This window comes from Rutilus rutilus (assembly GCF_951802725.1).
Source record: "Rutilus rutilus genome assembly, chromosome: 10".
Classification (NCBI taxonomy): domain Eukaryota; kingdom Metazoa; phylum Chordata; class Actinopteri; order Cypriniformes; family Leuciscidae; genus Rutilus; species Rutilus rutilus.
The window spans coordinates 8,459,651-8,475,610 of NC_140215.1; the positions used below are offsets into that span (position 1 = coordinate 8,459,651).

Sequence of the window (15,960 nt, forward strand, 5' to 3'; positions counted from 1 at the left end):
AAGGTATCATTCAGCCCAAAAATGATAATTTTGTAATTTTTTAGAAAGTAATTTCATGAAACACAAAATAAAATTTGCTTCTGTTTGTTCATTATCTAAATTTGTGATTTTGGCACAAACTATTCCTTTAATTCACATGGTCACAGTTATGTCTAGGTATAAGCATCGCAACAAACCTTTATTCCTTTCTCTCCTGCGACACCCTGTGAAAACACACAGACAAAAATGATTGACCTGTCTGCCACTCGCAGCACTCTAACAGATGGCTGAACATTCAAGCTCCCCATCAATGACTTCACACATTACTGAGAATTTTGAAGGACAAAAAAAAAAAAAAAAAATGTTAACTAAAGAAAGGTACACTATATCACACACAATAGAACATTAGATAGATAGATAGATAGATAGATAGATAGATAGATAGATAGATAGATAGATAGATAGATAGATAGATAGATAGATAGATAGATAGATAGATAGATAGATAGATAGAGGTTCACACTACTCAACAGACCTGATCTCCTTTTGCAGCGCCACCAGACACAGATCCTGAATCGCCCTTTGGCCCCGTAAGGCCCCTGTCACCTTTGGCACCCTTCTCTCCTTTCTCTACTCTTGCACCAACAGAACCTGTAAATTTGAAAATTACTTTATTAATATAAAAATCATGCATTAAAGTTAGAGCTCACCCAAAAATGAAAATTCTGTCATTAATTACTCACCCTCATGTCATTCCAAACCCATAAGACTTTCATTCATCTTTCGCAACACTATGAAGATCTTTTTGATGAAATCTGAGAGCCTTCTGTCCCTCCGTTGACAGCTAACTACCACTTTGATGCTTCAAAAAGTTCAAGAAAATGAACGAAAGTCTTACGGGTTTGGAACGACATGAGGGTGGGTAATAAATGACACAATTTTTATTTTTGGGTGAACTATCCCTTAAATCTTACACCAAATTAAAAGTAAGAAATCATATTTTGCATTAAGAACATAAAGCCTATTCTAAGACCATTAAGATTAACTGTGATATACACAAGTTTTCATGTTAATTTTCATTACCAAAATGCTAAATAATGCTAAAAAATAATTACATTTTTAAATGGTTAAGTATACATCATGCTAGTATTTGGTGTGTGGCATTTATTTCACGCTGAAATATAAAAATAAGACTATTACAGTAACAGGAATACAACTGACAGTACAAGTAAATCATACATACAGACATTATGACAATAAGACATTTAGGGGGAAATGTGCTTAATTATTATAAAAAATAATGTCAGAATGTAGAAGATCTAAATAGTCCTAAAAAGGCTTATGTCTTTTTTTATATATAATTTATTTGTTGTGAAACATGACCTGGACATGTTTCTGTGATTTTCAACCTAAAATAATCGAGTTGTATAAAATAAAAATAAAGCATGACAATAGACAAGGAAGATGGGTCAAACTCCACATATTCAAGAATATGCCAACAAGCAGAAGCTTCTATAAGCAGCTGAATGAGCAATCCGTCAATACAAATGCCCTATATCAATTATGCTAGCATTAAACAACAGACATACATATGTGCAATAAACAACATACATATGCAGCAACACTATCACTTGCACCCGGTTTGCTGCAGTCCTTGTTGGGCATCCACGGCATTTTGCCAGTATTTTTTCATGCAAAGCATCATGTAGAAATTCTGCTGAGAATTTCTATCCAGAATGTCCCATGTCCATTTGAGAGATTTTCATCTTTTTATTACCTGTTGGACCTGCAGAAGCCAGTCTGGACTCCACAGAATACCGTATCCCATCATCAGCTGAGCCTGACGTTCTTAGAGAGTAGTCAACAGAGTTTGAAGCTTTTCTAGAATCCTCATACGACCCCGAGGTTTGCTTGCTAACATCATCTGAGTCAAGAGTTTGTCGAGAACCACCATACGTGCCCGATGATTGTCGAGAACCACTAAATGAGCCAGGGCTTCGTTGGGAATCACCATATGAACCAGAAGTTCGTTCAGAACCACCATATGAGCCAGATGTTTGTCGAGAATCACCATAGGAGACAGGAGTTTTTCGGGAATCCCCATATGAACCAGATGTTTTTCGAGAACCGCCGTAGGAGCCAGAAGTTTGCAGAGAGGAATCGACTGATCCTAATGTTCATGAAAACTTCCCAATTCAGCTCATTATGAGGAAAGATCACATAGCAAACCATTTTAAAAGTAATGTAGATGATTGTTGAAGCAAGTAAGAATGGATTATGGTCAATCCGACAACAAGGCCATTGGGCACCAGCCTCCCTTGATGCCCACACACCATGACACAGGAAGTAAAAACAACCCCCAAAAATCTGATGTTAAATCTTATTTTAAATATATATTTTTATTATTATGTGACTTTGTATTATTGAATTATGCGACATTCTGTAATTGTGATATAAAACCTGTATCTCTCATAATTGTGACTATCTCAAAATTACAACTTCAGCTTTTCATAAATTTAACTTTGGCAGATAAAAAATCTAAAATATAGATCATAAATGTGAGATTTTTTGACAATATGAATTTATACAAATATAAGAAGTAAAATAACAACTTAATTACAGTTTTCAACAATGACAAATGTAGATTTTGTACACATCAAAACTGCATTATTGCACCATTGGCATGGGCCATAATCCATCCTTGGGTTTAAGTCATCTATTATAAAATCTGAATAACACACCTCTTAAGAATGCTTTTGCAATTAAATGTAAAAAGACATTTTCTCCTTGCGTTACACCAGTAGAGGGAGCCAAATACCACAGTGGCTCCTTTCATAAACACATACAATTTCATGATTAACACTAAAATTAAACCTCAAATTAATTTATAAATCTCCTTGCCTTCAATACCCTGCTAAAAACACTAGCTTAGACCTGGTTGACCAGTTGGGGAAAGTGTACTTTGAGTAAGATGGGTGATTAACAAACTGAACTTGCTGGTTGCAACACTTTGGCCTGGTTTCACAGACAGGGCTTAGATTAAGCCAGGATTAGGCCTTAGAGCAATTAGGACATTTAAGTAGCTTTTATAAACGTGATGCGAATCTTGAGACAAAACCATGGCACTTACACATTTTAAGATATTTCAGTGCAAGTTGCTTTCAGTTAAAACAGCTAAAACATGCATTTTAGTCTGGGACTAGACTAGACTAGTCTGTGAAACCGAGGATACTGTTCTTTTCAGATGTGTATGCAGCCCAAATGTTTTCTTTCTTGAACAAAATGACTATCAACAAAAGGAAAGTTGTAAATTAACCAACAAAAGCACAAAAATGCATTACTCCAAGCCACTGAAGAGTTCAACAGAGCAATAAATGCTATTGGTGAGCAGTGCTGTCAGACAGACCAGTTCAGACCTGACACTGAACAGAGAAAGCTCACCTGTCTGCTGCTTCTCAACAGTCTTTCTGCTGGTCACCGGTGGCTGCTGGATCGGCCGAGAGGAGGGAGGTGTCGGCTGAAAGTGATGCGTATCATTAATATATCAATTAACATAAATAAACTGCAAATCAGACAGCCAATCAACATTCAAATGCAATGTACAGAAATAACAGCATGTACATTGATAAAAATTCACATTCTAAGAGCGCCTTATCTTGTTTTTCCAAGTAAAAAAGTCTAAGCATCCTTAAAACAAGACAAATTTGCAAAACTGTTGAACATTATAACTGTCTTTACGGTCACTTTTGATAAATTTAATGCATCCTTGTTTAATAAAAGTATTGACTCCAAAAAGACTTAATATGTGTAGCAGATTTGCTTCTCATGTGAATTTATCTTGTTTTAAGGACATTTAGATATTTCTACTTTTCTATGTTTAGGGGAAACCTAGTGTATACATTTCCTCGAAGTTAAGAGACATGGACTAAATGCCATAGAAATCCAATTATGATTTCTTGGGTTCTTAAACAATATTAATAAGTACATCACCGCTTATCCCTTTCATACCTGTTCCGACAGTTTAATTTCATTTCACTGATTATGTACAAACACCTTGACAAATACAACCATGACCATCTTAAAACACTAGACGGCACTTGATACGGCAAATCAAAGAACCGTGGCACTGACTGCACAGATATTTGTATACTCACACACCGCGTTCAACCAACTGGGAGCGAGATTTAGACATACAGCTAACAAAGCTCCTTGAAGAAAAGCTGCCGTTTGAAGCGCAGACACAAAGAGGGCCTGACCTTGCACTTTACAAAACACGCGCTGCTGAAACGGCAGAACCCACTGATGAAATACCAGGCATCGGGTTCTAGAACACTCTGATCCTCAGATTTCACGCCAGGATTGAGAAAAAGGAGACTTTGCCGAGAGGACATGGAGTGCTCTGATGGCCAGTGTGAGAGGATGCTGACAGCGTGTATTTCTGGACCAAGAGAACGACCGTCTTGGGGAATGCAGGCCACGGGTCCCGGGGTCTAAAGATAGAGGTCAGGAGTGGGCAGCTAGGGGGCTGTCCGGCTAGATAAGGAGGGGCTGCTAAACATCTGCCATCACGGTCACTGCTGCGGAGATGGAACAATCTGACCTTGAACACATTACCCTGAGTTATGCTGGAGGAGTTGAGGATATGGAGGAGATCATACGGCACAGAAGGATATTTCCTTGTGCATTAAAAAAGGGGCCATTCTTTGCTGCCATGTGTTTTCTGCATCATGGTCTTCCAGGAGAGCAATTTAGATCACCACTTGGAATGTACTGGATTCTTCTGGATGTTATGTTATAGGGCTGGAACAGTTCAGTAAACGGGAGTCTAGGAGTCTAGATCAGAGGTTTTCAAACTATTTTGATTCCACAAAATATTATGATATTTTTAATTCTAAAGACCCATTTATACTGTGGAAAAAAATATTTTAAACTTGTAAAATCATATCTGAAAACTCTTACTTTTAATGTCAAATTAAATAATTGTTTTTAATGTCAAATTTGTGTATTGAAAGTGAAAATACAAAATATCAAACAAATCATATATATATATATATATATACACACACACTGTAATATTGTAATTCTTAAGTTTAATTTCTATATTTAATTCTGTTCACTCTTCAAGTTTTCCCTCAAATTGTTATTTTATATATTATAATTTGCAATACAAAGGTATTTTAAATAATTTACCAATCTCTTCAATTTAAATGCAATATCCTTTATCGTCTCAGACTTTTGCACCATAGCCTTCTCTAGGTATCCTTAATGATTTTGAGAACAGATAAAAAAAAAAAAAAAAGACATGCTCAAATTTAATTTTCTTTTTCATAGAAAAAGTGTAATGAAGTCAAACAGTTTACCACTCTCACAAGACTACTTCTCTTCCACAAGATATAATAATCTCATGAAATTGGATTACACAAAATTAGGCCTACACAAGAGGCTGTCATGCAACACAGTTTGCAAAAATGCATGTCCACCAGGTGCCCTCTCCTCAAATGCACTTTCTAACATCCAAGCAGGGTTGGATTGACTGTGAAACAAGCGTGGAAAATGTCCCAGGGGGGAATGTGGCATCCTTTAAAATGGATTCCACGGTAAGATAAAGGAAAGTTTACTTTACAGCACTTTGGAAAATGCCTCTGTTTCTGTCACAGCATGTTAAAATGCATTGCATACTGTAAGGCAAACAAAAGCCATGTAATTTAAAATTACACGGTTAGAAGCAGCTGTTTAAAAAATGTTAAAACAAATATAAATACTTGTAAGTGAAAGGAAAGAAACGGCAACCTCCAAACAAGTACAATATACTCATAATATTCAAACACACACACAAAAATGGCCAAAATGTTCTCAAATTGCACTACACTTTAGCACTGATGAATAAACCAGTCAAACAAAAAGCAGACTCTTATGGAAGACAATCCTTGCAGTCCACACCTAAGAGCCACCTGGTTTCTTTCCATTGTAATTAGCTCTGGCATGCTCAGACAGGGCCTCGCACATCAGTAGCAAGGGTTCATTTCAATTTCCACATGGCCTATTTCTGGATTAGTAATACAAGGCATGGGAAGATGGGCTTTAACATCTGGGATTGGTCTGGAGATAATAGCGTACATCCGGGACTTTCCCCCAGAAGATGAGCAAGTGTACAACAACAGATCTGTCAGAACTCACAGACCGCTGCTCTGTAAATAGCCCGGAACCTCGGGATCGTCATTTAAATGTGGACATTAAATCGATCACAACAAGATTACAAATTGTGAGCTTGGCTTCACATGGTTACCAAACAAAGCACAACAAGCAAAATGAAGGTAATACCTGGACTGATGGTGGTCTGTCTCCATCTCCACTTGCTCCATAATCACCTGATCCCTGCAGATTCTGAGGGTTGAATGGAAAACTCTGAATGGTTAGAGTGTTAACAATGAGAAAGGGTCATTTCATCACACTGTTTTCTAGACAGCTGGAGGGCATGTAGTACGTCATAGGTCAAACTGATAGGCATTAAAGCTTTATCCTGTGGGAAACCTAACTTGAGGCAACACATTCTTTTTTCGAAAATGAATGGAAGTGAATTCCAAGCACGCACATCAGCCGCAGATAGATAGCAATCAGTCGACAAACACTCCAGGTACTCCTTTAAAGGAGCAGTTTCTCACCCTTATGTCATTCCAAACCCATATTGTTTTTGTTCTTCCATGTAACACCAAAAGAGATGTTAAGCATAATGTCCAATAATCTTACTCTCTGCCTAAGCTCTTAAATCTCTTTTAGACCTGTGTGAAAGTCAAAAATTGCACCTTTTGATGCTTTGCGCCAGGTTTGACATACTTGACACTAAACATAATCGATTCTTACGTTTGTAATGTGTTCCTCACATACAGTACAGTACAGTTAAGCTATCATTTGGCTTCAGAAGACTTGTAATATAGGCCACAAGTCACATGAAAAAACTTTTCATGACGTTTTCTGGAGCTTAGCAGTATAAATGAAATTGTGTCGTCTGGAAAAGATCTCAGACATTCTGTCTCCACATCTTGTTTTGTGTTTCAAAGAAGAAATAAAATAATACGGGGTTGTCAAAAACATGGGGTGAGTACATGATGACAACATTTTAATTTTGGGATAAACTAAAGGTTTTTTTTTTATTCCACAAAGCTTTAATTGTGTTTAATGTAAATTTAGCTAATTTGGTAGGGCTTTGTTCCCAGGAAACAAAGAAATGATGAAATGTATACCCTGAATGCACTGTCAGTCGTTTTGGATACAAGCATCTGCCAAATGAATAAATATAAATGTAAAGTGATGCCGCATCAAATCTAAGATGAGTCGCCAGGGCAAAACTGCGCACCAGGCCATCTATTCCTTTCACTCTGGTCTCATTTAAAAAAAGACTACATAATAACTGGGTGAGCAATAAAAACCCAACACACACACACCAAGCTTTCCTTTTTTTAAAGACAATCCACTTGTTTGAGTATGCGGTTATTTAAAGACCTTGCTTTTTACCACTGATCTCCAAGAGAACAATTTCAGTCCTTCTCACCTCTGCATTAGCTATTCGTTGGTTTAAACCATTTTAGAACCGCTCAACTCTCAACAAAGCATACCAAAATGTGTTTATGCATGTCACATAAGTAAACTGTCTTCTCATTAGTCAGAGTACACCTGTTTATGTTCCATCATCCTTCTAAATGGACTGACAAGTTAGCTCCTTGAGCTTATTTTAGCGTTATCTGTAGCTGTTGTTACACACACAAATATGTATATGAATATACACTGCCCAGCCAAAAAATATTTAAATAGGCAAATGTATAAAAGTCTATAATTGGATCATTATTGCACTGATTATTATGTTTCTAGCATCTTATATATTTGGCAACAGTTCTTCTAACCCAAACTGATGGAGTGTGTAGCTTTTCATTTCTTAAACAACCATGTAGGAAGACACACCATGGACATATTCCAGGATGACAAAGTCAAGATTCATCAGGCTCAAATTGTGGAAGAATAGTTCGGATGGAGCGTGAAGAATCTTGACATTGTCATCCAGGAATATGGCCATGGTGTGGGTTGGGAGGAAGCACGAAGAATCATTTTCACACATGAATTGGCACCTCTGAGTCCAGACCTTAAATTCATTGAAAGTCTTTGGGATGTGCTGGAGTGCTTGACTCTTGCATTGTCAATACAAGATCTTATTTCTCTTGATGGAAATACATTTTGTGATGTTCCTACCCACAAAATCAGACACTGCTACTTTTTACATAAAACATTTCCCATTATGAATTATAACACAGCTTAGTTTGTTGGTCCATTGGGTCAGATTGCTTTCTCACCACAACCGAACTGCTCCAGGGTTCATTTTCAATCAGACCGAGACCACCTCATCTAAGGCATCTCTGACCGATTATCTTGTTTCAGATCTGAGCGCGATTGCAGTGTTCATATAAGCCTAAACAAACCAAACTAAGGGAGAAAATGCATCAGGTTCCAAAACAAATGCTACAAATGAGCCAGGTGTGAAAGCGCACTTGCTCTCATTAGAGAACTTGTGTTCTTACCGCATCGAAATCATCCTCATCTTCTTCACAGTGCCGCTCAGCCGCCCCAGGGTCTCTTACCACCCTCATATCGCCGATGACCCCCTAGAATACACAAGCACAGATTGGTAAGCTTATTTTGATGGTCATGGCAGGTGTGGTGACATATAGTCCATGTTGAATGGCATCTGCTCATTAGAGACTGAATCCACTGCTCTTTTTCATGCTTTCATGCTTTTTCAAGCCTTCCACGACAGAAATGCTGGCAGTCAGATAACAATGTGTGCCTGATATCTTACTTTTCAAACACATGGCTATCTGTCTCCATGTGGGATTTCCCTTTTATGGTTTGCGGCACAATTTCAACGCAGATGGGGATAACATTCAATACAATCCACCAAAACAACACATTCCTACATTCAATGGCTAACATACATGTCTCATTAAATGGATAGTTGATCTAAAAAATGAAAATTCAGCCAGCGTTTAATCACTCTCATGTTGTTCCAAACCTTTCTGACTTACTTTCTTTTGTGGAACACAAAAAGAGGTGTTTAGCAGAATGTTGACGCTGCTCTTTTCCATACAATGAAAAGTGAATGGGGTCCAAGAGCTGTCAAGCTCCGTAAATGACAAAAAGCACAATAAAAGCAGTCCATTTGAAGTCTTCTGAAGCCATATGATAACTTTGAGAAGGACCAACATTTAAGCCGTTATTCATAAATAAGATGGCAAATTTATAATGACTTCAATTTTGGTTTGTTTCACACACAAAGCTATCATGTGGCTCCAGAATATGTGAAATATAGTGTATGGACGACTGTTAGGGTACTTTGGTTGTGCTTCATGTAATTTTTTGGAAATGTCTGGTAACCATTTATGTTCATCAAGAACAGCATGAACATCCTAATATTTCCTTTGGTGGTCTACAAAAGAAAGAAAACCATACAAGTTTGGTGCGATTCATTTTTGGATGAACTATCTCTTTAAGTTGATCTCCATTCAAGATCCCTTTATTTGGGGTAATAAGTTTTAAGTTGCTGGTAAGATCTGACAGGACTTCCCCTCTCATGTCTCACGAACTAAGGTCAAAGGTTTAGGAGCAGAATGCAGTGAAGGAAGCTTTAAGATGTCTTAATTGTCCTTTTGTGTCACGTTATGACCTCCACCGAGACCCTCTTACAGCCCCAACACAGGGTCAGATTTACAGGCCTGATTTCCCCACAGTTCTGCAGATAAGCACATGCTCTTAATGAGAGGGATGGAATAGCAATCATATCCTGCCTAATCAGGTCCGTAATTATGATGGCCATCTACTTATGGTGGAGTTCCCACAGGAAATGGAAGCCACATGAAACAAGGAGTCATACTGAACTGAACAAGATCCATCTGCTTTTGAGTGGACATTATGAGCTCTGGGAAATATGAGGCATTCCTGCTGCCTCAGTTGCCTCACTATGGTTATTGAACAATATGCTTGAAAGCACTAGCATAACTGCAGAACACAAGGCAGTATATTCAATCACATTTCTTCACAGATCAGCAACTGGTTAAGAATCTGCTGGCTTATATGAGTAGTATAATCTAAAATATTTTTTTTAATGTAATTTAATTGGCTACATATTTATTTCTTTATTCTAGGATGATTTATGTTTAATACTAAGTTATTTAGAGGCACTTGTAATGTTTTCAATAAAAACTCAATATTTTTATCAAGATCGTAACATATATTTTCTGTGATCCAGACAAAAAATTATCTTGAGTTTTTATTTGGGAACATGACAAATATGCCTCTAAATAACTCAATATTAAACATAAATAATCCAGGAATAAAGAAATGAATATGTAGCCAATGAAAGTACACTAAATATAACATTTTAAAATAAATATAAATAAATACATAAGTAATACATAGGATATATAAATAAAAGTCATATTTTTATTAATTGATATATAAATAAAATTAAAACTAAATGAATAATTTAATAAAAATCATAAAAATAACACATAAATATATAGGAAATTAAATTGCATTAAATATTAAATTACATTTTAAAATACATATAAATAGATAATATATAACATAAATAGATATAAAAAATATTAAGAAAATGATAAATTAATAATTTAATAAAAATAATAAAATAAAATAAAGAATAGCGAAAAAAGAATAGGGTAGCGGTCCACTGGTTTTCACTGATCTGAGATCAAGCTGTGGGGTCAGCTGCTGGACACTACCACACAGGAGCTAATTGCTCCCCTGTGGTTTCTTAAAGCAATTAACTACTCTACTCAAACAAGGAAAGACAAGTGGACTTTTTTACAACCACAGAATGTATGTTGTTTTTTAAACAGGCCAATTTGAGCAATCAAATCATGTAGGAGTCACTCAACCACAGTGATTTTTATTGCACTTTCCCTTTTCTAGCCTAAGTTAACCTTCATTTGACTTGTTTTCATTGGGATACCATTAAATTAAAGTATGGGCTGTGTACATACCAAAAACTTATCTGAGTCTGCTCCACTGGCATGGCCAACAAACACTCCAGCTCCGGCATCCAGGTCCATATCATCTGGGGACCGCTCGAAATTGATGACTTGAGGGTCTGAGTCACAGTTGAAGTAGAGGGAAACCTTCTCATTCAAAACACTGATGGAAAACCGGGTCCAGGTGTTCACCATGGAGGGCACGGAGAATCTGGCCGCCTCGTATGAACTCTGCGAGTCAGGCTCAGTGTAGTAGAAGATAATATTCTGCTTGCCCCTCTGCACTGCCGACAGCTTCACACCAACATACATGATGTTCTGGGTTGGGTCACTGATGGAGAAGATGACGCCAGGCTTGGTGGATGTGGGCTTTATGTTGAAGATGAGGGAGAAGTCACGGTAGAAGGGGTTGGGCAGGTGGGCCGCAGCTGACTGTCCCACATTGGAGCTTGGGCCAAACACATAGCCAGGGCTGTTATCATTACCAAAGACTTTGGAGACGCCATCAGGTGGAGGATCGCCAATTAACTGTAACAGCGACACTCCACTTTCTTCTGTGGAAGGAAAGGAAAAGAATATGAAGGGACTTTACAAAGAGCAATGCAAAAGTGAATGGTCAGGGATGGGCAGCAGGCTCGGGCTAGGTTAAAAAGCACTTTATTAGTCTGCTCAAACAAATATTGTAGTGTAAAGTGTTCAACAGCTGGGATGGGAAATCAAGCAGTGAGTATTGACTTTAGTTGTGAAATCCTGTGAGAAAGTATTATTTTTGGCTGTACTGTATATACTGTAATATCTTTGGTAGGGCTGGGTATTGAGTTCAATACTTTTTAGGCACCGACCGAATTGCCTCGATACCATCGAGTATCAAAAAATGTCTTGTAGTTCGGTACCAAATTTCGAAACCTAAGGGCATGATTGGCTGTGGCGAGGCGTCAAGGAAAAACAGTAGTTTACACCGGTTATGCCCAGAGAGGTGGGTCACACGTGAGGCTGGAGTGTGTACGCGTCCCAACCCCTATAGATGGAAAAGATCAAAAGTGAGGCTACATTTCACCAAGCTCGATGCCAAGAGTGCGCGATGCAATATTTGCGACAAGATAACTGCTACCAAGACCAACAACACGACAAATCTGATGAAGCACTTGACAGTGCACAGAATAAACTTAAGAGCAGAAAGATGCTCCGTCTTCAACTGCAAGAAGAACTGGAGCGCATCACAAATTAACCGAAACTCACCGTATAAGCTACTAGCCTCACAGACATGAGAAATAGGCCTATAGAAAGCTTGAAATGTCTAGTTTATTAATAAACAATTAAAATGTCTCCTTGCAATTTTTTTCACGACAGTGCTTTGCGGCAAGCTTATGCGTGTGCTTGAGCGCTGTCTGTAAAAAAAAAAGTACACAAATAAAACCATAGTTATTTTAGTTAATATATAGGCTAATGTAACCTTGTTAAAACATATTTCATAAATGTTTTATTTTTTTTCTAAAAAAGTATCATTCAGGAACCAGTATCGAAGTCAAGGTACCGGTATCGATATACAGTAGAAAGATACTGAACAATATCCAGCCCTAATCTTTGGTGAGCTAAAGTTTTTCTTTAGAAGGAAAATTTGTCAATTAAACAGACAGTTGACTCTCTAAAGAATATTCTATTTTATGTGACTATCCTGAAAAAAATACAACCCTTTAGATTTAACAAGAATGTACATTCATCGTCCAGTAAAATGTCCCAGTTTTAATAGAAAGTGACCCCTTTGTTTATTGTTCCCAGACACTATGTATGTAATGCACTGATATCTTCAAAGTAAAAATGTTAATGCTTTATACTATGTGATCATGCTAAAAAATAGATTTTAAAAGACCCATGAGGCTGCAATAAGTACTTTATACTTTTCTGACCTGAGAAATGGGAGTTTCATGCCAACTACTACAAATATAGGTTTCTCCAAAATAAAAGTCATGTAATCAGCAGTTGACAAAAAGGATTCAAAATAATTTAAATTACTAAATGAAGTTTTAGAGACAACCAATTTCAATTTCAATAAAAAAAATAAATAAAAAAAAATCACTGGTTACTACTTTTTGCAGATGATTATGTATATAAATCAAACTCAAGACTGCTGGGTGAGATCAAAAGGCTTGCACTAAAAAACCATGGATAGAAATCTTCAAACGCATGCTAATATCACTCAACACAGACATATTTAGCTAGTTGTGAAGATAAGCTAGACATGGAAACATCACAGGCTCCATGTGCTGACATGTCATGAGGAGGAGGGAAAGGTGTGAGGTTACAGCTGGACAGCTTAAGAACCTTCTTGCCTCCACACACACACACACACACACACACACACACACAAACACAATAAACAACCACACTGCATCCTCTGGGCAATTCTGCTTTTTAAAATATAGATAACTAAGGACAGTGTGTTTCCTGCTGAAACATCCCTCCTTTTTCTATCATACGGAAGATGATTGTTTTGTTAGACAAAGCACATGTAGCATGAAAAGAAAAACAAAACAGCATGGAAAGAAAAACAAAACGGCATCAAAACAAAACAAAACAAAACAAAACCCTAATGAAACAAATCAAAACAAAACAAAACAAAACCCTAATGAAACGAATCAAAACAAAACAAAACAGCATGAATAAAACCAAAACCAAACAGCATGAAAAGAAAAACAAAACAAAACAGCATGAAAAGACTATGGAAGCTTTTTATCTCACAATTGCGAGTTTACATTTCGCAGTGACTTTATTTCTCAGAATTGCGAGATATAAAGTCAGAATTGCGTGAAATAAAGTCGCAATTGCGTGTTTTAAAGTCAGAATTGTGAGATATAAAGTCAGAATTGCGTGAAATAAAGTCGCAATTGCGTTTTAAAAAAAAAGACGGACTTTTTTACCTTAGAATAGTTTATATCTCACAATTCTGACTTTATAACACGCAATTGCGACTTTATATCATGCAATTCTGACTTTATATCTCCCAATTGCGTGATATAAAGTCCGAATTCTGAGATATAAAGTCAGAATTGCGTGATATAAAGTCGCAATTGCGAGAAAAAAAGTCTGAATTCTGACTTTATAAGACGCAATTGCGACTTTATATCTCGCAATTCTGACTTTATATCTCAGAATTCTGACTTTATTTCACGCAATTCTGACTTTATATCTCGCAATTCTGAGAAATAAAGTCAGAATTGCGAGATGTAAACTCGCAATTGTGAGATAAAAAGTCGCAATTATCTTTTAAAATGTTTTATTCAGTGGCGGAAACAAGTTTCCATAAAAGACAGCTAAAACAAAACAAATTTTTTTTTTTTTTAAACATACAAATTAAGTGCTGATTATACTAATGCATACATGTGTGTTTTGTAATCATTTGCAGAAACATAGAGAATTACTTTATGTTCAACTTTTAGAACTTTGAGCTGCTTTCATGTTGAAAAATAAATGTTTTGAACCATGACTTGACTTTCTGAAGTTCTGAAAAAGACTACCAAGTATAACTCACAACCACATGGTCTTATTTATCAAACAAGGATCAAAGACCTTTAGGGGCTTACATATTCATCATTAAGTTCTTCAGATGGTGCTTTTTTTGTTATGAGTTGAAAAAAAAAAAGTCTTGCCTTTGTTGCACATGAAAGGATTAGAAAAGAAAACACTTACGTTTGGTTTTGGTGTAAACCAAAGAATCAACCCTATTCTTTGGGTTGATTTAACTAGGCACAGGTGAACCACTGTTCTGAGTTTCACTATTCAAAGAGTGACCCATGTCTTTAGATCATGACAGTATAATGACAAGCTTAGAAGAGGAGGAGCTTTGGGAGCTAACCTCGCATTCCTGCACATCTTCAGGTGTTGCTGTGTAAACAGCAGACATGCTAAACCAGCGTTCAGAATGGCTAATGGCCACATCAATACAAGACTACATTTTTCTGAGACATGTTGGGCTTGTGAAAATCACTTTAGGGAAAACCAGAAACTGTTGCTTTTCTGACAGCAGGCAATAAATTCTAATGGCAGAATCCAGATGTGTGTCGGGATAACATACAGAAGTCCCTGAGGCCATGTGCGTCTGCTCATGTACATGAATACAGCAGCCCAGATATTTGACACTACCGACTATCATAAAGACTTTCAATATTTTTACAACTGAAAAGTGCTTCCATTTTGACTTAGGAAGCCCTGAACCGCAAAAAAAAAAAAAAAAAAAAAAAAAAAAAATCCTTAAAAAATAAATAATAATCTAGCATTTCGAGATTAAAGTCGACTTTAATCTCGAAATGCTAGATTATTATTATTTTTGTACGGATTTTTGTTTTTTTTTACGTTGCGGTTCAGGGCTTCTGTATATTTCAATCCAATCAATTCCCGAAAAATAAAATCAAGTCTAGTCCTAAATCCCCCAATACATTATGCCTCAGTAAATCGGTTTCTTTTTCGAAAATATAGTTCCTTCAGTTTACACACAAACACGCACATGCATGAATGCCTGAATTCTAGAATACTAGAATTTTTTTTTTTTTAGGGCTTCCGTAGAAATAAGTATTTTACATACCATAAATTTAAAAATTATTTACAATTATTTAAAAATAATTAAAATATAAAACGTATTTCAAATAAAATATATAAATATAATAACAATTTAATTTGTTAACATAGATCTTATAGAGTACAGGCACAATTTATTCTTACTGAAAGTAAATATTTTGTCAAAACCCATTTTTGTCATTTGGCTGATCTGATTTTGTACAAAACAAAGTAACTAGTTTTAGTCCATTAACTTCTTTCCATGTCACACACTGCTGATGAGACTGATGTGGCATCCATATGTTCACCAAACAAACCAACCTTGACATCAGTATGTGGTCAATGTTTTACTAGCCTGTTGTAATATGGTGAAGATCTTTAAGGGCCACCTTGTAAG

General features: G+C 36.5%; 1 protein-coding gene across 9 annotated transcripts in view; it reads right to left on the reverse strand.

Annotated features, from left to right (window-relative positions):
- col18a1a (collagen type XVIII alpha 1 chain a) overlaps nucleotides 1-15,960 on the reverse strand; it is an 86,092-nt gene that overhangs the window by 13,988 nt on the left and 56,144 nt on the right. For 7 of the 9 annotated variants that reach the window (XM_084420598.1, XM_084420597.1, XM_084420593.1 and 4 more), the window contains 6 exons: nucleotides 11,025-11,566; nucleotides 8,547-8,630; nucleotides 6,301-6,363; nucleotides 3,421-3,496; nucleotides 515-630; nucleotides 177-203 (listed from right to left, as the gene is read on the reverse strand). In XM_084420598.1, the coding sequence (XP_084276724.1) occupies nucleotides 177-203; nucleotides 515-630; nucleotides 3,421-3,496; nucleotides 6,301-6,363; nucleotides 8,547-8,630; nucleotides 11,025-11,566 (908 nt within the window). The remainder of the gene's footprint in view (nucleotides 1-176; nucleotides 204-514; nucleotides 631-3,420; nucleotides 3,497-6,300; nucleotides 6,364-8,546; nucleotides 8,631-11,024; nucleotides 11,567-15,960) is intronic. The other 2 variants (XM_084420599.1, XM_084420594.1) reach the window with 1 other exon arrangement.